This window comes from Mustela nivalis (genome assembly GCF_964662115.1).
Source record: "Mustela nivalis genome assembly, chromosome: 1".
In the NCBI taxonomy this organism is placed as follows: domain Eukaryota; kingdom Metazoa; phylum Chordata; class Mammalia; order Carnivora; family Mustelidae; genus Mustela; species Mustela nivalis.
Genome location: NC_139020.1, coordinates 190707132 through 190732621, shown reverse-complemented (window position 1 = coordinate 190732621; position 25490 = coordinate 190707132). Strand labels below are relative to the sequence as shown.

Genomic DNA, 25490 nt, shown 5'->3' with positions numbered 1-25490 from the left:
ATCCTCAGTACAGGGATGTAACCAGAGCTCTCTATCCCCAAACAGAACTTGAAAGAGACTTGGAAAGGCTGTACCCTCATCTGGGAACATGCCACATGAATTTCATTTTTGTGTAGCGAGCTCCATAGGTTTCCATACCTTATGTTGTGAAATAAATGTTATGTGTCATCATCTTCCCACCAATCACACCACAGCCCCATGTTGTCATCCATGCAGTTAGTGCCTTTTTTTTTTTTAATCTAGCACCTAGCATGGGGTTAGAACCCTAGATTCTAATAAGCAAGCATATTATATCTCAATAAGCAAGCATTATTATATCAATATTAGAACAGTGAAAAGCAAAATGTATTTCCTTTAAAATGGCAAGTTTAAATTTTTTTCCAGTTTCTGAAATAAGAACTAAAACATTTACTACTAATTCTCAACAAATGGCAACAAAAATATAACTCTTAGAACCCATATTGTCATCCATGACATGCTTGTTCCTTCTGGCACAGAAAATGAAAATCTCAGTTTCTAAATTTCTTCCTCTTCTAGAATGGATGTCATTAGCAGGTAGACTTAGAAGAAGCTATTTTGTCATAATTTCTTTGAACATTTTCAAAATAAGGAATATTAAAAAAATGAACTCACTCCTTTCTTTTTAATTTCACTGGTCATCTGTCAAAAGCAAACAAATAAGACATAATTAAATCAGGCAGAAAAAAATTGTAAGTGATTTAAATGTATGTATTATGTATATGTATTACTCTCCTAATAATACTAGTTATGTTGTGATCAACATAAAATAATTACAAGTCAAAATTATGTAAGGATAAACTTTTTAAAAAGATAACCTAAACTTACAGTTGGAGGATAATCTGGCTCTGGTATTGGAGGTATTCTTTTATCCAGTGTTCGGTCTAAACTTCTTTTGGCTCCATCAATTCTGGATTATAGTTTAAAAAATTGTTTATAGTTAAACTATTTATAGTTATAAAAAATGTTTGACTCTCTTGAAGACAACATTAAGATATATTATTAAAACATTACAGGGAGTGGGGCGCCTGGGTGTCTCAGTGGATTAAGCCACTGCCTTCAGCTCAGGTCATGATCTCAGGGTCCTGGGATCGAGTCCTGATGCGGGACTCAGTAAGGAGCCTGCTTCCCTATATCTCTCTCTCTCTGCCTGCCTCTCCGTACACTTGTGATCTCTCTTTCTGTCAAATAAATAAATAAAATCTTTTAAAAAAAAATTACAGGGGGTGCCTGGGTGGCTCTGTCAGTTAAAGCATCTGCCCTTGGTTCAGGTGATGATCCCAGGGTCCTAGGATTGTGCCCCACATCAGGCTCCCTGCTTTCAGGAGCCTGCTTCTCCCTCTCCTCCTCATACTGGACCTCTTTCTCACTCTCTCAAATAAATTAATTAATTAAATATTTGGGAAAAAAATTACAATTTGGAGGTGCCCGAATGAGTCAGTGAAGCATGTGACTCTTGACCTTGGGCTCATGAATTCAAGCCCCTCACTGGGGGCAGAGTTTACTTAAATAATCATCATCATAATAAAATATTACGATTTGAACATCTTTTCAACTATACTTACAGAAGAGATATTCAAGAGTTCTTTATCAACTAATGAATTATTGAACATTACGTCAAAAACTAATGATGTACTATATACTGGTTAATTGAACTTAAAAAAAAAAAACAGGGGAGGAAGTAAGATGGCAGAGTAGTAGGAGACTGAAATATCATCAGGTCCCAGGAGTTCAGCTAGATAGTTATCAAATCATTCTGAACACCTACAAACTGAACAGGAGATAAAAGAGAAGAGCAGCAATTCAAGAAACAGAAAATGACCACTTTCCAGAAGGTAGAATGTGCAGAGAAATGAATCTGAAATGATAGGAATATAGACCACAGGGGCAGGGGCCAACTCCTGGCAAGTGAGAGAGCAGTAGAGCACAAAATCAGAACTTTTAGAAGTCCACTCCACTGAGGGACATCACTCCAGAGGCTAAGCAGGGGGTGGGGCCCTCGCAGGGACAGTGTGGTCTCAGATCCATGGGACAGAAAGACTGGGGGTGTCTGAATGTGCCATATCTCCCAGGTATCAGAGCAGGGAAGCTGGCTACCGAGATGGAGCTGAGGAGTGGGTTCTCAGCTTGGGATGACCTTAAACTATGACCCGAGGCACAGTTGGGCGACTGCTCTTCAAGCAGGGACCCCACAAGTAGCAGATCAAGAGAGACCTCCCCCCTTATTTCTCTAGGAGGAGCAGCGGGGAAAACATGGCTGGAATCTTCTGGGTTTGAAGACTCCAAATGGGGCCATGCACCAAAGACAGAAACACTTGGTCACAGGCCATGTGAGCACGGAATGTATCCAGAGACCAGGGAGACCAGAGGGATTGACTGCTTTTCTCTGAGGGCACATGGAGGAGTGGGGCCTCGAGCTCTTGGCTCCTATGGGACTGGAGATTGGGAGGTCGCCATTTTCATTCTCATCCTCCAAAACTGTATGGAAAGTGTTCAGGGAACAAAAGCTACCAAGAGTGAACCCAAGCAGATTACTTAGCATGGTCTCTGGCAAGGGTGGTGCAATTTTGCCATGGGCAAAAACACTTGAGAATCACTACAACAAGCCCTTCCCCCAGAAGATCAGAAAGAACATCCAGCCAAGACCAAGTTTATCAATGAGAACTGTGGAACTCCAGAGCTAGGGGAAAGCAACACATAGAATTCATGGCTTTTTTCCTGATTGTTTAGTCTTTCAATGTTAAATTTTTTTAATTTTATTTTTTTCTTGTTCTATTTTTTAACTTTACCTCTTTCCTATTTTAATGTTTTTTTAGCTATTTTATTGTATCAATGCCTTTTTAAAAAATCTTTTAAATTTTTCATTGTTATACTCATATTTTATCCCTTCATTGTATTTAGCTTATTTTTTTAGATATATAGGTTTTTTCTTTAAAAATTTGGGATTCAATTTCTTCTAATAGATCAAAATATACCCTAAATCTAACACATGGCTTTGTTCTAGTCTCCAGCCTGAACATATTATCTCCTCTTTTTTTTTTTCCTTTTCCAACCAACTTATCTTATTAATTCCTTTTTTAGAATCTTTTTTAATCTTCATCTTTTCAGTCAGGTCTCATCCCTTCATCGTGTTCACACTTATATTTGTGTATATATATGTTTTTCTTTATTTAAATTTTGGGAGGTAGTTTCTTCTAAGAGAACAGAATGCACCCAAAACCAAGTACGTCACTCTGTTCTGTTCACCAGTCTAATATATATATATATATTTTTTTTTTTTTTTAATTTTACCCCCATCTTCTCCCCCTGGGTTCCCCTAGCTTTCCCCCCCCCCAGTTTCAGGTCTCTTGTGATGTGGTTAGCATATATTCTAATCATCTATTCTAATCTGGATAAAATGAAAAGGCAGAAAAACTCAACACAAAAAAAAGAACAAGAGGCAGTACCAATGCCTAGGGATCTAATCAATATGAACATTAGTAATATGTCAGAACCAGAGTTCAGAATGACGATTATCAAGGTGCTAGCTGGACTTGAAAAAAGCATGGAAGATATTAGAAAATCGCTTTCTGGATAAATAAAATCCCTTTCTGGAGAAATAACTAAAATTTAATCAAGTTGAAATAAAAAACCTATTAATGAGGTGCAATAAAAAATGGAGGCTCTTATTGCTAGGATAAATGAGGCAGAAGAGAGAATGAGTGATATAAAAGACCAAATAACAGAGAGTAAAGAAGCTGAGCAAAGCAGATACAAACATTGACTGGATCATGAGGGCAGAATTCAAGAGATAAGTGATACAATAAGATGAAACGATATTAGAATAATTGGGATCCCAGAACAAGAAAGAGAAAGAGGGGCAGAAGGTACATTGGATCAAATTATAGCAGAGAATTTCCCTAATATGGCAAAGGGAACAAGCATCAAAATCCAGGGGGCACAGAGAACCCCCCTCAAAAGCAATAAAAATAAGTCTATACCCCATTATAAATAGTAAAACTTACAAGTTTTAGTGACAAAGAGAAAATCCTGAAAGCAGCTTGGGACAAGAGGTCTGAAACATACAATGGTAGAAATATTAGACTGGCAGCAGACCTATTCACAGAGACCTGGCAGGCCAGAAAGGACTGGCTTGATATATTCAGTGCACTAAACAAGAAAAATATGAGGCCAAGAACACTACATCCAGCTAGGCTGTCACTGAAAATAGAAGGAGAGATAAAAAGCTTCCAGACAGGGGCGCCTGGGTGGCTCAGTGGGTTAAAACCTCTGCCTTCGGCTAGGGTCATGATCCCAGGGTCCTGGGATCGAGCCCCACATCGGGCTCTCTGCTTGGTGGGGAGCCTGCTTTCTCCTCTCTCTCTGCCTGCCTCTCTGCCTACTTGTGATCTGTCAAATAAATAAATAAAAATCTTAAAAAAAAAAAAAAAAGCTTCCAGACAAACAAAAATTTAAAGAATTTGCAAACACCAAGCCAGCCCTACAGGAAATATTGAAAGGGGTCCTCTAAGCAAAAAGAGAGCCTAAAAGTAACAGACCAGAAAGGAACAGAGACAATATACACTAACAGTCACCTTACAATGGCACTAAATTCATATCTTTCAATAGTTACTCTGAATGTAATGAGCTAAATGCCCCAATCAAAAGACACAGAGTATCAGAATGGATTAAAAAAAATAAGGGATGCCTGGGTGGCTTGGTGGGTTGAGCCGCTGCCTTCAGCTTGGGTCATAGTCCTGGAGTCCTGTGATTGGGTTCCTTGCTCAGCAGGGAGACTGCTTCTCTCTCTGCCTCTACTTGCCACTTGTGTGCTTTCTCTCTCCCTCTCTCTCTGAAAATAAATTAAAAAAAAAAAAGACAAAAAAAAGACCACCCATCGATATGCTGTCTACAAGAAACTCATTTTAGACCCAAAGACACCTCCACATTTAAAGTGTAGAAAACAACTTACCACACTAGATATCAAAAGAAAGCTGGGGTGACAATCCTTGTATCAGATAAATTAGATTTTCAGCCAAAGACTATAATAAGAGATGAGGAAGGACACCACATCATACTTAAAGGGTCTGTCCAACAAGAAGATCTAAAAGTTTCAAATATTTATGCCCCTAACATGGAGCCGCCAATTATATAAACTAATTAATAACAAAATCAAAGAAACACATCGAAATAACACAATAATAGTAGGGGACTTTAAGACTACCTCACTGAAATGGACAGATCATTAAAGCAAAAGATCAATAAGGAAATAAAGGCTTTAAATGACACACTGGACCAGATGGACATTACAGATATCCTAAAGCAACAGAACACACATTCTTCTTGAGTGCACATGGAACATTCACCAGAATAGATCACATACTGGGTCACAAATCAGGTCTCAACCAGTACCAAAAGACTTGGATCGTTCCTTGCATATTTTCAGGCCACAATGCTTTGAAACTGGAATTCAATCACAAGAGGAAAGTTGGAAAGGACTCAAATACAAGATGGCAAAGAGCATCCTACTAAAGAATAAATGGGTCAACCAAGAAATTAAAGAAGAATTTTAAAAATTCATGGAAACAAATGAAAATGAAAACACAATTGTTCAAAATCTTTGGGACACAATAAAGGTAGTCCTGAGGGGAAAGTATATAGCAATATAAGCCTTTCTCAAGAAATAAGACAAGTCTCAAGTACACAACCTAACCCTAACCTAAAGGACCTGGAGAAAGAACAGCAAAGAAAGCCCAAACCCAGCAGGAGAAGAGAAATCATAAAGATCAGAGCAGAAATCAATGAAACAGAAACCAAATGAACAGTAGAACAGATCAAACAACAAAGCAACTAGGAGCTGGTTCTTTGAAAGAATCAATAAGATTGCTAAATCCCTGGCCAGCTGCATAAAAAAGAAAAGAGAAAGGACCCAATCATGAAAGAAAGAGGAGAGATCACAACCAACACCAAAGAAATATAAACAACTATAAGAACATTTTAGGGGCAAATATACACCAGCAAATTTGACAATCTGGAAGAAATGGATGCATTCCTAGAGACATACAAACTACCAAAACTGAACCAGGAAGGAAAAGAAAACCTTAACAGACCTACAACCACTAAGGAAATTGAAGCAGTCATCAAAAATCTCCCAACAAACAAGAGCCCAGGGCCAGACAGCTTGCCAGGGGAATTCTACCAAACATTTAAAGAAGAAGTAATACCTATTCTCCTGAAACTGTTCAAAACAATAGAAATGGAAAGAAAACTTCCAAATTCACTTTATGAGGCCAGCATTATCTTGATCCCAAAACCAAAGACCCCGTCAAAAAGGAGAATTACAGACCAATATCCTTGATCAACACAGACGCAAAAATTCTCACCAAAATATTAGCCAATAGGATCCAACAGTGCACTAAAAGAATTATTCACCACGACCATGTGGGATTTATTCCTGGGCTGCAAGGTTGGTTCAACATCTGTAAATCAGTCAATGTGATAAAATACATTCATAAAAGAAAGAACAAGAACCATATGACACTCTGTTGATGCTGAAAAATCATTTGACAAAGTACAGCATCCTTTCTTGATCAAAACTCTTCAAAGTGTAGGGTTAGAGGGTATATACCTCAATATCATCAAAGCCATCTATGAAAAACCCACAGTGAATATCATTCTCAATGGGGAAAAATTGAGAGCTTTTCCCTTAAGTAAGGAACACAGCAGGGATGGGATGTCCACTATCACCACTGCTATTCAACATAGTACTAGAAGTCCTAGCCTCAGCAATCAGACAACAAAAAGAAATAAAAGGCATCCAAATCAGCAAAGAAGAAGTCAAACTCTCATTCTTGCAGATAATATCCTACTTTATGTAGAAAACCCAAAAGACTCCACTCCAAAACTGCTAAAACTCACACAGGAATTCAGTAAAGTGTCAGGATATAAAATCAATGCACAGAAATCAGGTGCATTTCTATACACCAACAGCAAGACAGAATTGATAAATTAAGAAGTAGATCCCATTTATAATTGTGCCCAAAACCATAAGACACATAAGAATAAATATAACCAAAGAGGCAAAGGATCTGTACTCAGAACACTATAGAATACTCATGAAAGAAATTGAGGAAGGGGACGCCTGAGTAGCTCAGTTGGTTAAGCAGCTGCCTTCGGCTCAGGTCATGATCCCAGCGTCCTGGGATCGAGTCCCGCATTGGGCTCCTTGATCACCGGGGAGCCTGCTTATCCCTCTGTTTCTGTCTGCCCTGTGCCTGTGCTCGCTCTCTCTCCCTCTCTCTCTCTGACAAATAAATAAAATCTTTAAAAAAAAAAAAAAGAAAGAAAGAAATAGAGGAAGACACAAAGAAATGGAAAAATGTTCCATGCTCCTGGACTGGAAGAAAAAATATTAATAAAATGTCTATACTACCTAGAGCAATCTACACATTTAATGCAATACCTACCAAAATATCCTCAACTTTTTCAAAGAAATGGAACAAATAGTCCTAAAATTTGTACAGAACCAGATAAGACCTCAAATAGCCAGAGGAATGTTGAAAAAGAAAACCAAATCTGGGGCATCACAATTCCAGACTTCAAGCTCTATTACAAAGCTGTCATCATCAAGACAGTATGGTTCTGGCACAAAAACAGACACATAGATCAATGGAACAGAATAGAGAGCCCAGAAATGGACCCTCAACTCTATGGTCAACTAATCTTCGACAAAGCAGGAAATAATGCCCAATGGAAAAAAGACAGTCTCTTCAACAAATGATGTTGGGAAAATTGGACAGCCACATGCAAAAGAATGAAACTGGACCATTTCATTACACAACACACAAAAATAGACTAAAAATGGATGAAAGACCTCAATGTGAGACAGGAATCCATCAAAATCCTTGAGGAGAACACAGGCAGCAACCTCTTCGACCTCAGCCACAGCAACTTCTTCCTAGAAACATCACCAAAGGCAAGGGAAGCAAGGGCAAAAAATGAAGTATTGGGACTTTATCAAGATCAAAAGCTTTTGCACAACAAAGGAAACAGTCAAAACCAAAGACAACTGACAGAATGAGAGAAGATATTCACAAATGTCTTATCAGATAAGGGCGTAGTGTCCAAAATGTATAAAGAACTTATCAAACACAACACCCAAAGAACAAATAATCCAATCAAGAAGATACAGATGTAGTGAAAAGAAGGGCCATCTGTACCCCAATGTTTATAGCAGCAATGGGCCCGGTCGCCAAACTGTGGAAAGAACCAAGATGCCCTTCAACGGACGAATGGATAAGGAAGATGTGGTCCATATACACTATGGAATATTATGCCTCTATCAGAAAGGATGAATACCCAACTTTTGTAGCAACATGGATGGGACTGGAAGAGATTATGCTGAGTGAAATAAGTCAAGCAGAGAGAGTCAATTATCATATGGTTTTACTTATTTGTGGAGCATAACAAATAGCATGGAGGACATGGGGAGATCGAGAGGAGAAGGGAGTTGGGGGAAATTGGAAGGGGAGGTGAACCATGAGAGACTATGGACTCTGAAAAACAATCTGAGGGTTTTGAAGGGGCGGGGGGTGGGAGGTCGGGGTACCAGGTGGTAGGTGTTATAGAGGGCACGTATTGCATGGAGCACTGGGTGTGGTACAAAAACAATGAATACTGTTATGCTGAAAATAAATTTAAAAAAATATTTTGGAAGAGGAAAAAAAATAAAATCTTAAAAAAAAAAAGAAAAAAAAATGGGCTGAAGACATGAACAGACATTTCTGCGAAGAAGACATCCAGATGGCCAACAGACACATGAAGAAGTATTCACATCATCACTCAGCATCAGGGAATCAAAACCATAATAAGACACTACCTCACGCCAGTCAAGATGGCTAAAATTAACAAGTCAGGAAATGACAGATGTTGGCAAGGATGCAGAGAAAGGGGCACCCTCCTACACTGTTGGTGGGAATGCAAGCTGGTACAGCCAGTCTGGAAAACAAAAAGTTGGAAACAGAGCTACCTTACGACCCAGGAATCGTGCAACTGGGTGTTTACCCTAAAGATACAAGCATAGTGATCCCAAGGGCCATGTGCACCTGAATATTTATAGCAATAATGTCCACAACAGCCAAACTATGGAAAGAACCTAGATGTCCATCAACAGATGAATGGATAAAGAAGATGTGGTGTATATATATACAATGAAATACTATGCAGCCATCAAAGGAAATGAAATCTTGCCATTTGCAACAATGTGGATGGAACTAGAGGGTATTATGATGAGCAAAATAAGTCAATCAGAGAAAATTATCATATGATCTCTCTGATATGAGGAATTTGAAAGGCAGGGCAGGGGTTGTGGGGGTAGGGAAGGGAAAAATGAAACAAGATGGGATTGAGAGAGAGAAAAACCATAAGAGACTCTTAATCTCACAAAACAAACTGAGGGTTGCTGGGGGGTGGGGAGTAGGGATAGGGTGGCTGGGTTACCGACATTGGGGAGGGTATGTGATATGGTAAGTGCTGTGAAATGTGTAAGCCTGACAATTCATGACCTGTACCCCTGGGGCAAATAATACATTATATACTAATTTTTAAAAATTTTTTTAAATACAAGAGTTCTTTATCTTACTGAATTTTTATAAGAAATAAATCCCTTTAGAAATTCAAAAATTTTAAAAACAAAAGAAAAAAGGGAAAAAAACCAAATCCCAATACTATTATCAACGAGACCTTACTTTTCAAATTATTCATGTGTACTATAAAAAAAATGAGACTAAAAATAAAAATCAATTTTTTTCCAATTCAAACAGACAAATTTTAAGTTAACCCTGATGCTTACAAAAACCTCATATGTATTGACCATGTTCAAAAGCTACTCTGTTAGAGAAGCCTCACCTTACCCCTTTTTTTAAGTAGCACTTCAATCACTATCCAACCTCTTTATCCTCCACTTAACTTTGCTTCATAGAACTTACCCACCATTTGACATATTGCATGTCGTAGACTCTTTTGGTCCTCACCTTGTCTCTAATGCCCAGAACAGCACCCAGGCCCTTAATATGTACTTGATAAATAGTTTGAAAAGACGGTCGCCTGGGTAGCTCAGTCAGTCAAGCATCTGCCTTTGGCTCAGGTCATGATCCCAGGGTCCTGACCCTGAATCCCATCCTGGGATGTCTCTCCCTCTACCCCTCCCCCTGCTTGAGTTCTCGCTCTTTCTCAAATAAATAAAATCTTTTTGAAAAAGTTTGAACACAGGAATTTATCATCTATAAAATAAAGTTATATCATACTGAGTGCTCATATTGTACAAGACACTCTATTAGGTTTCATTAAAATATAATAGCAACAATCTCAAGGAAATGATAAACTGAAAGGGTGAGGGGATAAAAACAGGTACCATATGAAAGGCATGGGGCCCTGACGGTTCAGAGGAGGGGACAAGTTCACTTCCAACTGGAGGTGTCTATAAAGGCTACATGAACAAGCTTGCATTTGCAATGAACTTTAATAAGAGAGGAGATTTCAGGCAGAGATGTAGTTTCCCTGGGTAGATGGATTTCAACAGACATGACTCTACTGAGGAATAGAAAGGCAAGGGAATGATCAAAGGAAAAAACAGAGAGTAGTAGGGAGTTGTTCAATATGCCCAGAGGTTATAGGACCAAATCGAGATTAGTTTGGAGAAATGAACTAGAATATCCAACTAAGGGCCTCAAATAGGGGTTTTTTTTTAATCCAATAGGCAACTCTTGCTGATGGTTTTTGAGCATGTAAACATTTTTAGGAAGACAAATCTACCAGTTTGTAAAGGTATATATACTGGGGCAGATGGCCGAAGCAATAGAGTATACAAGGAAAAAGAAAAGAGATCTGAGAAAAAAGACTGGAGGATGTCAAACATGACAGAAATAAGAAAAAAAATGCAATTGAAGGGGGCAAAGGAGATGTGATCAGAGAGGCAGGAGGAGAACCAAAAGGAATTTCAAGGAAAAGACGGACACCAAAACCATAAAAGCATGGACTGGTAAGTTCGAGAGAGACAAGAGCCATGTCTGTTTTGCTCACTGTTCTATCCACAATATTTAGATAGTATCCATCAAGGTCAATAAATACCTATGGAATGATCAGAATTGTGGAATTGGAAAAAATCTCATTTATCTAATTCTAATATTTTTGAATACTCTAAAAAATATTAAGTTGTACCCTGAGGTGAGTGAGGGGAACAGCATTCATTACTTTCTAAGGTAGCCCAATTTATTGTCAGCTAGCTTATGTTCTTAGAAACAAATTTTTATGCAAGTTATACCCTTGTAACTTTTGTTCTCCAGAGCTATACACAAAAAGTCCTATTCTTTTTCTGTTACCCTTCTGAAACTTAATGATACCTATCCAGTTCTTTTTTTTTTTACAAGAATTATAAGAGAATTTTTTTTTCAGCATAACAGTATTCATTGTTTTTGCACCACACCCAGTGCTCCATGCAATCCGTGCCCTCTCTAATACCCACCACCCGGTTCCCCCAACCTCCTACCCCCTGCCCCTTCAAAACACTCAGATTGTTTTTCAGAGTCTATAGTCTCTCATGGTTCACCTCCCCTTCCAATTTCCCTCAACTCCATTCTCTTCTCCATCTCCCCTTGTCCTCCATGCCCAGTTCTTTAAACTATTCCTGTCAATAAAAGTAACCACTGGTGATGAGCTCAATATGTTTTAGGCATTGGTTTAAGATCTTTACATGCATGGATCTCATTTAACTCTCACAAAAAATCCAAGGAGAAAAGCATGATTCTTATCTCCATCTTACAGATAGGAAGATGAAGATAAGTAAAGTTACTTCACTTGCCAAATTCACGCATGGCTCATAAGCTGCAGATATGGGATACAAACTCAGGCCTCTTTGATGCCAGTCTATACTCTTACCCAATAAGCAATCAGCCTCCTTCAAATGAGATGGTTCATCAAAATTCCTCTCTCTTTTTTGCTAATTTGGTTTATCAACATCCCTCTTGTGACTCCAGAATTTCAGATGTTGTTTGACCAGTGCAGAGTGAGTATTTTCTATCGCCCATTCTAGACATTTTACATTTATCTTAGCAGCCTAAGACTGCAATGTGGAGCTTCAACTCTTGATCCCAAGATCAAGTGTCCCAGACTCTAGTGACTTAGCCAGCCAGGCACTCCTGAATTAGCTTTCTTGAGTAGCCTCATTTCCATGTTAACTTTTATTGAGCCTGGCTAAACTAAAATTCCAAAGGCTTTTTCATAAGAAGTAGGAAATGTGGCTGGAATATCCCCCTTCCTCTTTACTTTGTGAATCATTAAGGCTTCAGCCAGACTTCCTTTCATCTATCATTATTTTCCTGAATAGCCTAGCTCTCCACGAACCATACTTCCAAGGAATTTGCCTAATACTTCTGTACACTAGTTGGCACTAGTTGGCTTGCACTGTAATTATCCCAACAAAAATATGCTTGACCTCCTTGAGCTCCTTATATACAAAAGCCACCCTTTGAGATAGCAGCAATTTCCTGGGGCAGGTTTTCTCCTACTAGCTATAAATAAAAAGAGCTAGGAAGAATATAAAAGTGAGCCTTTTCATTCTCCGTTTTTGCTTTGTGGGTTGACAGCCAGAAACCAATAAATGAACACAAATTGGGTAATTTCAAAGGAACTATGTGAGAGACCACATGCAGTGAAGGAGAGAAAAGCTGGTCTGAATCAAGAGGGAGATAATGGCCAAGGAAGAAGTGATTCATTCCTGGGACTCTGGAAAGCTACAAAATGATTTTTTTTTTTTTTTTAGCCAGGCACTGGTCACAGGAGGGGCCCAGTTACTCCCAGGACACCTTATATCCTACCTTAGTCCTGAAACTCTCTATCAACAGACTTCACCCCAACTTGAAACCAGGAAATCTATGTTCCTATTGTCTAATAGGTAGAGGTAGCAAATGACGGAAAATCACAAAATCCACAGCCTTCCAAAAAAATAAAAACCTTTCATTGCAAATGCATTTATCCTAAATAAATGCAATTCTAATCTCAGTATTAATATAGCACTATGCCTCAGGCAACTTTGAGACACTGTTGTTAAGCATCCAAATGAGAGAGTACTATTTATACATCTGTAAAAAGCACAGGAGTCAGGTTAAAAATTCCTTTATTCACTCATTCAGTTCATCAGCAATAACATGCCAGATACTGGGCTTTATGTTGAGATCTCTGTGCTTAAGTATGTCAAAGTACATAGAAAAGAATGGCAACAAAGACACTATACACTGTGTTGCTGAGGAAGTCACACTTCCTTTATCTATTTGCTGCTTGACCCTTCTGTACCCAACATCTAAATATTCTAATTCCTGAGGCACCTGAGTGGCTCAGTCAGTTAGACATCTGACTCTTGATTTCGGCTCAGGTCATGATCTCGGGGTCGTGGGATCAAGCCCTTCATTGGGCTCCACATTCATCGTGAAGTTGGCTTGTCCCTTCCCCTCTGCTCCCCCTCTCTATCTCTCTCAAATAAATAAAATCTTTAAAAAAATAAATGTTGTAATTCTTAAAGGCTTAGCCCATGGCTGCCTTCTCCTCTTAATTTTTACTTTCTCTAGATGATCTGAACAATTCCTCATAGCCTTAACAATCATCTACATTCTGCTAACTCCCAAATTTGTATCTTTAGCCTAGATATAGATATATAGATAGGGAATATGTTAAGTAGGCAGCAGTTGGATAGATAGATAGATAGATAGATATCTATCTATCTATCTATCCAGCTGCTGCCTACTTAACATATTCCCCTTACATGTCACATAAGCATCTCAACTTCAAAAATTACCTCCCCAATCTCCTGGACTTCTGATTCTCTATAAATATATACACTACTATCTACCTTGTTACCAAAACCAATCCAACAGCAAGTCTTACTAATTCTGGATCCAGACCTATCCCCTGTAAATCTGTTTCTCTCCTCTTCCCCCGTCTCCAGCCTTATCCGAACCATGGAAAGCTTTCATCTATGTTATTACAAAAGCATCCTACCTGGGCTCCTTGTTCCCCTCTACTACTGCCCTCTTCCCTTCCACCTCAGTCTATGCTTAATACCCAGACTGATATTTTTAAATGTAAATTGAATTTCATGTCACATCCCAGTTTAAAATATTTCAATGGCTCCCATTGTTCTTAAAGTGGAATCTGAATTCATTATCATGGCTTACAAAGCCTTTCACGCCCTGTCCCCACCCTTCTCTCCACCTTCACCTGATACCAGGACTCTTTCCCAGGTTCCTGATACTCTAGAGACACTGGCTTTTGTCAACGCCCAGAACACATGAAAGCATTCATATTCCAGGGCTTTCAACACTTACTGTCCCCCCTTTGCTAGAGTGATCTTCTCCAGTTTATTTTTTTTTTATTAATTTTTTATTTTTTATAAACATATATTTTTATCCCCAGGGGTACAGGTCTGTGAATCACCAGGTTTACACACTTCACAGCACTCACCCAAGCACATACCCTCCCCAATGTCCATAATCCCACCCCCTTCTACCAATTCTCCAGTTTATTTAATGAAAAGTTTCGGGTGCCTAGGTAGCTCAGTTGGTTAAGTGACTGCCTTCAGCTCCCATCATGATCTTGGAGTCCCATGATCAAGTCCTGCACCAGGCTCCTTGCTCAGCAGGGAGTCTGCTTCTCCCTCTGACCCTCCTCCTTCTCATGCTCTCTCTCTATCTCTTATTTTCTCTCTCAAAAAAAAAGAAAGAAAGAAAAGAAAAGAAACTTTTTTTTAATGAAAAGCTTCTAACACTTTATTTTTTTAAGATTTTTTTTAATTAACATATAATGTACTGGGACGCTTGGGTGGCTCAGTTAGTTAAGCCGCTGTCTTAGGCTCAGGTCATAATCCCAGAGTCCTGGGATCATGTCCTGCATCAGGCTCCTTGCTGGGCAGGGAGCCTGCTTCTCTCTACCCCTCTGCCTGCTACTCTGCCTGCCACTCTGCCTACTGGCACACACACACACACACACACACACTCTCTCTCTCTCTCTCTCTCTCTCTCTCTGACAATAAATAAATAAATAAATAAAATCTTTTTTTAAAAAACCATATAATGCACTATGTGTTTCAGGAGTACAGGTCTATGATTCATCGGTCTTAAACAATACACAGTGCTCCCCACTATGTATACCCTCCCCAATGTCCATCACCCAGCCACCCTTTCCTTCACATCCCCCTCTGCTTCAGCAATCCTCAGTTCATAAAATTTTATTTATTTGAGAGAGAGAGAGAGAGAGCACAAGCAGGGGGAGCAGCAGAGGGAGAAGGAAAAGCAGGCTCTCCACTGAGCAGGGAACCCAATGCCCTGCTCAATCCGAGGGTTCGGGGATCATGACCTGAGTCAAAGGCAAACACTTAACCATCTAAGCCATCCACACATCCCAGCTCCTTACTCTTCAGATCTCTACTTAAATATCATCTCCACAGGACTTTCCTGTGATGTTCCTATGAACACCTTCCCTATCACTCTCTATCCCACAATCTTACATCTCAAGGTATCCATCACTACTTAAAAGGTTAACATACCCTTTTTGTTTGTTTTTATATGTTTACTGTCTGTCTCCTCCCACTAGAATATAGACACAATCCTTTCTGTTGTCATCTCTTTGGTCTCCCCAGTAACAAGCACAATGTCTGTGTAACAGTTGGTAGGTAATATTGCTAAATAAATGGATGCAAGAGAATATGTAGAAAAAGTTAAAGCTGTAAAAAGGGATTAGGAGAAAGCTTTCCAGAGGAGGTAATCCATAAACTCAGCCTTGAAGAACTAGTATAAATATTCAGGCAGACAAATACTTTCCAGTGAGGGGAATTACAGGGAGCAATTGTGAAATCTATTTTTCACTAAACTGTGAAAAACATAATACACTCATAGAACTGTAAGTAGTTCAACATAACAATGTGAGATGATGAAAGGTTTTGGAGTAAGAACAATATGTAACTCTTAGGGCAACCCCTTCTTTAGTCTCTAAGCCTACTAAAACATTGAGTAGACCTACATTTGTAAAGAATAAGATAAGAATAGTACCCACCATGTAGGGTAGTTGTGAGAAGTACAGATGAAGTGCTAATAACAACGCTGAGAGTAAGCAGTGATTAGCATAAGCCCTATATTAACTATAGATATAGTGACATATATCTATACATTAAGTGACTTTAACCTACATGGTTAAAGCTGTCTTATGAGGGGCGCCTGGGTGGCTCAGTGGGTTAAAGACTCTGCCTTTGGCTCAGGTCGTGATCCCAGAGTCCTGGGATTGAGCCCCACATCGGGCTCTCTGCTCAGCAGGGAGCCTGTTTCCTCCTGCTTCTCTGTCTACTTGTGATCTCTATCTGTCAAATAAATAAATAAAATCTTAAAAAAAAAGTTGTTTTATGAGAACATGAACACCAATCGTTTTGCTTGAACTCCAGAAAAGAATTATTTACCAATATGCTACTTACACTAACTGATTAATCGTCTTCTGCTGCTCCTTAGATCTTCTGTAATTCAGCAATTTACTTTGTGCTGGTGTGTCAACACCTATGTCTTCAGGGGGGCGCACAATAGGAGGTAACTTCAAGTTCAGAGCCTCCTTTTCTGCTGTGATTGCAGCTTTGTTCGGATCTGACATCTTGGCCTCGTAAAGATTAGAATGCTTTATACTCTAAGGAGAAAAATGCCCATAAAGCCATTATTGTAAATGCTAGCTTCAATAACCTCATAACATATCTTAGCTTATCAATTCCAAAACTTCCCAACCTTTTACAATCTTCCTCCCAAGTACCGTATTAGTCTAAAGAATGATGGCTGAGGTAAATGGGTAGGGATTCCTGTTAAAGCTCTACATCCCACTTTGCTATGAAGGAATAAAACCAGTCACTTCCAAGTTTGGGTTTCAGTTTTCCCATGGATGAAATTAAGGAACTGGATTAGATGCTCTCTAAATGCCCCTGTGGTTCTAGAATTCTGGGTTCAAATTTTTCCCTACAATGCAAACCATTACCACCTGAACAACAAAATCCAGCTGTTGGGGTATAATCACTCTCCCAAAAAAGCAGATGTTTGACATCATTATTATCTTTAAACACCTATATTGTATCTTAGTCTTGCTACCATCCCAGGAAGCAATACAATGATCAAGCAAAACAAGGCATACTTTTTGCATAGAAAATCTAAAATGTCATGTAAATGTTGAACAATAACTGTGATACCAACTACATTTCCCGCGGATGCCCACAGATTTTGGAGATTCCAACCCTGAAAAAGAGAGTATTTCGGCTGGCACCCAGTTAGAGATCTCCAGCCCTGGGAAAAGGGTAAGAGAAAACTAAAGGCAAGGAAATACCTAGATTGCTTTTCACTACTCCCCAGCTGCGCAGACGAGAGGGAAAGTTTCAGTTAGCTTCTCATCTGGCAAAACGAAGAGGGGAATCCAGGGGTGGAGGAAACCTCAGGAACTCCACTGCCTCGGAAGAACTCGGCGGTCTGACCGCCGTGTACAAACAAAGTTGTCGCCATGGAAACCGTCTCTGGTTGCCACTGCAGAGACCTGGTAGAAGTTGCCTGGAGAGGCAGTTGTTGAGCTGCGACAGATTAGGATTACCTGTCACAGTAACTCATTACTCAGTTTATTAATTCATTATGAATGGAGGGTTGAAGAATGAGATACATATATGCTTTTTTTGGCTTAAAACATTCCCCATTTATTTGTAACAATTCTAGGGCTTGGCTGGGAGGTTCTGATTTTTTTTTTTATTATGTTAGATTAGTCGCCATACGGTACGTCATTAGTTTTTGATGTAGTGTTTCAAGATTCATTGTTTGTTTAACCTGCCTTCCCTTAGAAGGCACCCAGGGAATCAGGATCTTCAAGTTGGGGCAACCTGCAAGACTGGAAATTCGGATGTGTTGAAAAATAGATTTATGTAAATGCACTCAGAGGTGGATGAAGTCTTCAGATGTTCCCATAGTGACTTCAGCAATATAATTTATGTTGTTTCTGTAGCTGATATTTGTTTATACAGGAACTTTCCTTCAAGAAATCCTTGGCAAAAAAAAAAAAAGGTTAAGGGGTGTAAATTTTTCGAGTATGCATGGAGATAGAAATGTGAAACTTTGCTATCTGAGGCTGTGCAATGGATATTCCATCTAAAGGATGATAGCCTACACATATGCCATGTGTATAAATAAAATTGGGCATACATAAGTCCTGGTGGTGTTTTGATGGCATAGTCATTCAATAACTATTTGAGCATATTCGACATAGAGTGCTAGCCACCATGTAAAGAATTTTTTATTAATTAGAGTACAGTCTACACGCCTATGTCTGGCACACAATAGGTCCTCTGGAAACATCATTTGAGGGAGTGCATGAACAAGTTAAATATCCTCACTGCTTGTAAAAGACATCTTTCTGTAGAAGTAAAATACCAATATAAGTATGTGATGGTCTTTTGGCATTTGCTTAGGCTGAATTACAGGCTGTGGACTTAAAGGAAGACAGAAGTCTTTAGTATCATACCCACAACCTCTCCCAGTTATCCAATCAAACACTAATCTGGTGCTGCAATGAAGAGATTTTGCAAATGCAATTCAAATCCCTAGTAAATTGATGTTAAACTAGGGAAAGTACATGTGTGAGGCTGACTCAATCAGTAAAAATCCTTTAAAGAGAATGTTTAGGCACCGTGCTGAGTCAGACTCTAAACAGCAGCTGGGTTTATAACTGCTCTCTCCTCTCTGGGTCTTCCCTTTTCTGTCCCTTTCTGATAGCCTGCCCTATAGATCTTGGATTTGCTTAACCAGTTCCAACCACAACTGCATAAGCTAATTCCTTGTAAGAAATCCATAAATATACATGGATAAATATAGGGGACATATATAATCTGCTGGTTCTGTTTCCCGCATTAAACCCTAATACAATGTATATCTTTTTAAAACAGCTTTATGTAGGTATAATTTACATACTATAAAAATTTACCATTTTGAAGTGTATAATTTAATAATTTTTTTAGTAAATGTAGAGAACTATACAACCATTACACCAAGATCCAGATCTAAAACATTTCAGTCACTGCAAAAAGTTCACTTGGGTTCATGTGCAGTGAATTCCCACTCCCACCTTCAACCCCAGGCAACCACTGATTGGCTTTTGGCCTCTACAGGTTTGCGATTTCTGGAAGTTTCATATAAGTGGAATAAAAAATTTTGTAGTCTTTTGTGTTTGGCTTCTTCCTCTTAATGAAAACATGTTTGAGATTCACCCAGGTGTAGTATGTAACAAAGTTCATTTTTATTGCCAAATAAAAATAGTCTTCCATTATATGGATATATCACATTCGGTTTATCCATTCCCCAGTTGATGGGACGTTTGATTGCTTCCAGTTTGGGGCTATTATGAACAACCCGACATGAACATTCATGTACAGATGTTAGGATGAACGTACATTTTCATTTTTCATCAATAGAAACCTAGAGTAGAATTACTAGGTTGAGTGGTAAGTCCATGTTTAACCTTTTAAGAAACTGTCAAACTCTTCCCCAAAGTGGCTGAAAGATTTTACATTCCTACCAGCAATGTATTAGAGTTCCAACTTCTCCATGTCCTTGCCAAAACGTGGTATTATCTATCTTTTTTATTACAGCCATTCTAGAGGGCATATAGTGGTATCTCATCGTGTTTTCAACTTGCATTTCCCTAAATACTAATGATGTTGAACATCTTTTTGTTATAGGATTTTTTTCTCGGCTGGTGCCTGCAGTTCTTAGTCACACCACTTTGAGGAATGAAGAGGTAGACCAGATAGAGTGGTGGACAGCAAAGAAAGGTTTATTGAGTGATAGTAAAAGAAAGGTTATTGAGTGGTAGTACAAAGCTCCCAGAGAGAGCTTTGTACTGAGAGGGTTGCCCTGAGAATTTCTAAGTTTAGGGGGTTTTAATGGGCTTGTTAGCCAGATGTTTTAATCTGATTAACCCTTCCTGTGCCTGTCACCCATCTATTGCATAGGAAAGGGTGGAGGGTCCTTTTAGGGTAGTGTAAAATCCTTTAAAGGGTGGTTTCCTTTTGGAGCAGGGGCCCCTTGTCCCTGCCTGCCTTCCAGCTATCCTTCATCACTTTCATGTGTTCATTATCCACTAACGTATCTTTTTGTTGTTGTTGTTTTTTTAAGATTTTATTTATTTGTCAGAGAGAGAGAGCGAGAGCGAGCACAGGCAGACAGAGTGGCAGGCAGAGTCAGAGGGAGAAGCAGGCTCCCTGCGGAGCAAGGAGCCCGATGTGGGACTCAATCCCAGGACGCTGGGATCATGACCTGAGCTGAAGGCAGCTGCTCAACCAACTGAGCCACCCAGGCATCCCCCTAACGTATCTTTTTTTGACGAAATGCTTATTCAAATCTTTCATCCATTTTCAAATTGGATTATTTAACTTTTTATCCGTTGTTAAGAGTTCTTTATATTATGGATTCAAGTCCTTTCAGATAATTTGCAAACACATTCTCTTGGCATGGCTTATCGTTTCATTTTCTTAATGGTGCCTTTTGAAAAGCAAAAGTCTTCATTTTTTTTTTTAAGATTTATTTATTTATTTATTTGTTTGGGGGAGGGAGTGGAGGAAGGGATAGAAAGAGAGGAAGAGAGAAAATCTCCAGCAGACTCCATGCTGAGCAAGGAGCCCAATGTGGGGCTCTGGGATCATGACCTGAGCTGAAATCAAGAGTCAGTCAGTCGCTTAACCAACTGAGCTGCCCAGGTACCTCTAAGAGTCTTCAAATTTTATAAAATCAAACCTAAGATTTTTTTTTATGGGTCACACTTTTGAGGCTATTATCTATGAAAGACAGATAAGGTCATGAAGATTTTCTCCTTTGTTTTCTTCTAGTTTTTGGTTTTACATTTAGATCTATGGTCTATTGGCAGTAAATTTCTATATTTGGTGAGAGGTACAGATCCAGTCTATCGTTATACACACACACACATGCACACACACACACAATTTTTTATATACATATACAATTGTGTATGTATATGTATACGTTTTTATATATGCATATACAATTGTTCCAGTATTACGTCTTGAAAAAGTTGTCCTTTCCCCACTGAATTGCCTTGGGATCTTTGTTGAAAATCAATTAACCATAATGTAAGGGTTTATTTCTGTACACCCAATTCTGTTCTACTGATCTACATGTTTGTCTTTATACAATACCACACAGTCTTGATCACTGCAGCTTTAGTAAAAATGGTTACAGTTTTAAAACTGGATAGTATCAGTCCTCCAATTTCATTCTTTTTTTTTTTCAAGCCATAAGAGACTTTTTTTTCAAAGATTTTTATGTATTTATTTATTTGAGAGACAGAGAGAATGAGAGAAAGAACATGAGTGGGTAAGGGGCAGAGGGAGAAGCAAACCATCTGCTGAGTAGGGAGCCCAATGCGGGCTCAATCCTGGGACTCCAGGATCATGACCTGAGCTGAAGGCAGACGCTTAACCAACTGAGCCACCAAGGTGCCCCTCATTATTTGTTGTTTTTTTTTTTTTATAGAAAGTAGTGATTTTGACCTTCTAGTTCCTTTGCATTTCCATCCAAATTTTAAGATCAGTTTGTCAATTTCTACAAAATAGCCAGCTGGGATTTTAATAAATCTTTTGCTTTGAAAGAAAAACAGTATCTAAACATATAATTTGCAGCTTAAAACTCCACCTTAAAAGCTCTATTTCTTAATCTAAAAGTTAGAAATATTATCTATGAGAGCAGAATTTATTTCACAAGTCCTTGATTATTTAAAAGCCCTTATGAATATAACACCAAAACATGCTTCTATAATACTATACAAAAAGTTTCTTCTACTTATTATATGTGAAAGATGCTGAGAGAACTTATGAGACTAACTTACTATGCTTTATACTATTCATTGTTCTTTTCAAAATTAAAAATGGGAGGGCAGGGAAAAGAAATGAATCTATGTGCACAAGAGTTCTTTATGGAGTTAAATTGTGGTAGGTTTTACACAGGATCTTTGATTTGAATTTTTTATCTTCTACTAATTTTTGATTGCTGTTAAACTAACATTAATTATACCTTATAATAAATGATATAGCTATATCATACATTATTTATACTGTGCTATCTACTGTAAGTATATATAACAACATAACCATTATATATCACAATAAATTTTAAATTAAAAGAAATAACACTATTGGTGGGAATGTAAACCTGTACCAATAGTAGTGATACAGCCACTACAGAAAACAGTATTAAGATTCCTCAAAAAATTAGAAACAGAACTACCATATGATCCAGCAATTCCACTTCTGAGTATGTATCTAAAGGAAAGAGAATCACTGTCTGCACCCCTTTGTTCACTGTAGCATTATTTACAATAGCCAAGACATGGAAACAACCTAAGTGTAAAGGTCCTTTGAAGGATAAATGGATAAGCAAAATGTGATATAGAAAAACAGAGCTATAGATACTAGAATATTATTCAGCCATAAGAAAGGAAATCTTGCTATCTATGACAACATGGATAGACATTGAGGGCATTATGCTAAATGAAATAAGTCATACAAAGACAAATACTATATGATCTCAGTTATATGTAGAATCTAAAATACAAAAACAAAAACTGAAGACACTGGTGGTTGCCAGAGGCAGGGGGAGGATGGAGGGCAGGGGAATTAAGGGAATGGGTGGAGATGGCAAAGCTTACCAAAAAAGGTAAAAACTTCCAATTATAAGATGAAGTTCTGGGGATATATGTACATTATGGTGAATATAGTGACCATACAAATTACACAACTGTGAGCTGCTAAGAGAGTAGATCTTAAAAGTTCTCATCATGGCACAAAAATATAACTATGTAAATGATGGATGTTAACTAATCCTTTATGGTAATTATATATATACATATATAATATAATTAATATATTATATATTATATTATATATATTATATTATATATACTATATAAATAATATAATTATACATATATATAATTATTGCTGTACACATGGGACTACTACAATGTTATATGTAAATAATATCAATAAAACTGGAAAAATTTTTTAAATGTTAAAGAAACAAAGAGACTAGTCCCTTAAATAAAAAGCAAATGCAGATTATCAAATTTGAATATATGTAGCAGATTACCTTGAATTATTACCAGGTACTACTCAAAATTTCTGAGTGCTATCTTTCAACATTATAGTATCATATCGACCTTAATAAAAGAAGATAAAGGTATATTAGTAATATATGTTGTTACCTACCAATGTTATTAACCAAGATGAAGGTAATCACAAGAAACTAGTCTTCACATGCTAATATTTGCTATATATATATATATATATAGAGAGAGAGAGAGAGAGAGAGAGAGAGAAAATTCCATCAACCATAAACTTTGATTAGTGAAATCTAGCTTGTGTTTCTTGATATGGACTAAGAATGGTAGAATAAATGATTTTTATTAGCTGCTTCCCCTTTTGGTTTCAGGGAAAGCATAGTGTTGGTTCTCTTCTGACTTCAAATCTTAACTATGTAATTTTCTATGTTTTATGTATATAATTATGCTATAATTTAGCCTCATAAAAATAGAGCTTCAAAAACACCATTTATTATGAATTATTTTCAAATCTGTAGAGTTCAAATCAAATTTTCTATGGGAACTTGTGACACTTTCATTCACTTTCTCTTGAAAGAACTGACAAAAGACAGTGAAAATGTAGGTGGACCACAGGAATGCAAAAGCCCGTGGCTCTGGGAGTCTCAAACAGACCAGGTTCGACCACTCACCCCAAACTCCAAAGGCAGAGTGATGAATGGTAGTGAAACAAGAAAGGGATTTATTTCACTGAGGCCAACACCAGTGGCCTCAAAGACTATTTCCAAAGTGCTGACAACATTCTAGGTTTACATAAGGCAAATGTAGGATGAAGGTTAGTGGGTACATGCAGGAGGACAGTAAAGGCCAGATGGATCACTGTCTAGGGAGTTAGGCCTTGTTGCCTCAGGGCAATCCTTATTGCTTGAGGAGGCAGTTTTGATTACCATCACAAGATGCACTACCTATAGGGTCTTTTGCCTGTGTAAAGAGATAAGCTGGGAGGAAGAACTTAATTAAAAAGTTTGAGGTCAAAATGGTGGTAGTTGAAATCCTCTTTCAAAAAGAGTAAGATACTGTACCACAGGTATACCATATTCCTATTTGTGTAAAGAAGTAGGAGGAAGGTATGTATACATAAGTGTTCATAATATATAATATTCATAATATTCATAACACCTAAGTGTTTGTGTTTGCACAGGAGTCAGTGGTGGAAAGACTACCTTTCTGTCACATGGGTCTGTTTTATTCTTTAAAAAAATTTATATATATATATATATATATATATGTATATATACACACACACACACACACACACACACACTGGGAGAAGTACGAAAAAGGCATCTGTCTCAAAACTGGGATTAAAATTTCTAATTGTTAAATTACATTAGTTTGCTTGAAGGAAACTCACATTTTCTAGTAGGTCTTCTATCTTTCTTTATAAAGGCTGATTTAAGATTGAGTTCTGCAAAGTTACATGAAGGAAAATGCTGTGGATAAGAAAAATGCCATTTCAAAACTCTGATTTGTTAAATGAGCTACTATCAACTAGACTACAAAGACTTAGTTTCTTTCTTCCTTATGTTAGTCAGCTGATACAAAGTAATGACTTTTATACCTATATTGGAGCCTCCAACTGCATCAGTATGCCTTCACCTTATCAAATATTTGGGGTGGGAGGAGGGCAGGACAGGAATAGAAACTTCAAGTAATTGCAAAACCCATCCTCTTTTAGAACACAGTCAAAAGCCTATTTTCATGGTAAGCCAGAGGGTAAGATATGGCTTTTTAAATTTTATTTATTACTTATTTGACAGGCACAGATCACAAGTAGGCAGAGAAAGAGAGAGAGGTGGAAGCAGGCTCCCTGCTGGGCAGAGAGCCCAATGCGGCGCGGGATCCCAGGACCCTAGGCAGAGGCTTTAACCCACTGAGCCACCCTGGCGCCCCAAGATGTGGCTTATTGTAAGCCCAGTGCGTAAGCATTCTAGTTGCAGGATAAGGAAAAGTGGATACAATTAGATCATTTGTGGACTAGAGTGACGTCTCAGCTTGTCTTTTAAGTCTCCAAGGTCTTTTATTCCCAGTTAATCACCGAATATTAATTATTTGCAACACAAAATCACTCTTGGTATACTTTCTCCATTTGGTTTTCAGTGAAGGCTATACTTCTCGTGTTCTCTTACTGGCTATTCTGTCTCCTGCCATTCATTCAGCAATGTCTTTGTGACCTTGAGCGGGTAACTTAATCACTCTGGACCTCTTAACCATAAATGAGGCTTTTAGCATAGCATTCGCTCCCTAAATCGTAATTCTTGTGTAACGTTAATTGTTAC

The 25490-nt window shown here is 38.2% G+C and overlaps 1 protein-coding gene across 7 annotated transcripts in view; it reads right to left on the bottom strand.

Moving 5' to 3' along the window:
- DNAH12 (dynein axonemal heavy chain 12) overlaps positions 1-25490 on the bottom strand; it is a 228390-nt gene that overhangs the window by 202399 nt on the left and 501 nt on the right. For 3 of the 7 annotated variants that reach the window (XM_082738550.1, XM_082738544.1, XM_082738547.1), the window contains exons 2-5: positions 24566-24644; positions 16508-16710; positions 847-928; positions 634-660 (exon numbers count right to left, since the gene is read on the bottom strand). In XM_082738550.1, coding sequence (XP_082594676.1) covers positions 634-660; positions 847-928; positions 16508-16677 — 279 coding nt within the window. In that variant the 5' untranslated portion in view covers positions 16678-16710; positions 24566-24644. Of the gene's footprint in view, positions 1-633; positions 661-846; positions 929-16507; positions 16711-17391; positions 17551-23201; positions 23272-23320; positions 23382-24565; positions 24645-25490 lie in introns of those variants that run through there. The other 4 variants (XM_082738545.1, XM_082738546.1, XM_082738548.1 and 1 more) reach the window with 4 other exon arrangements.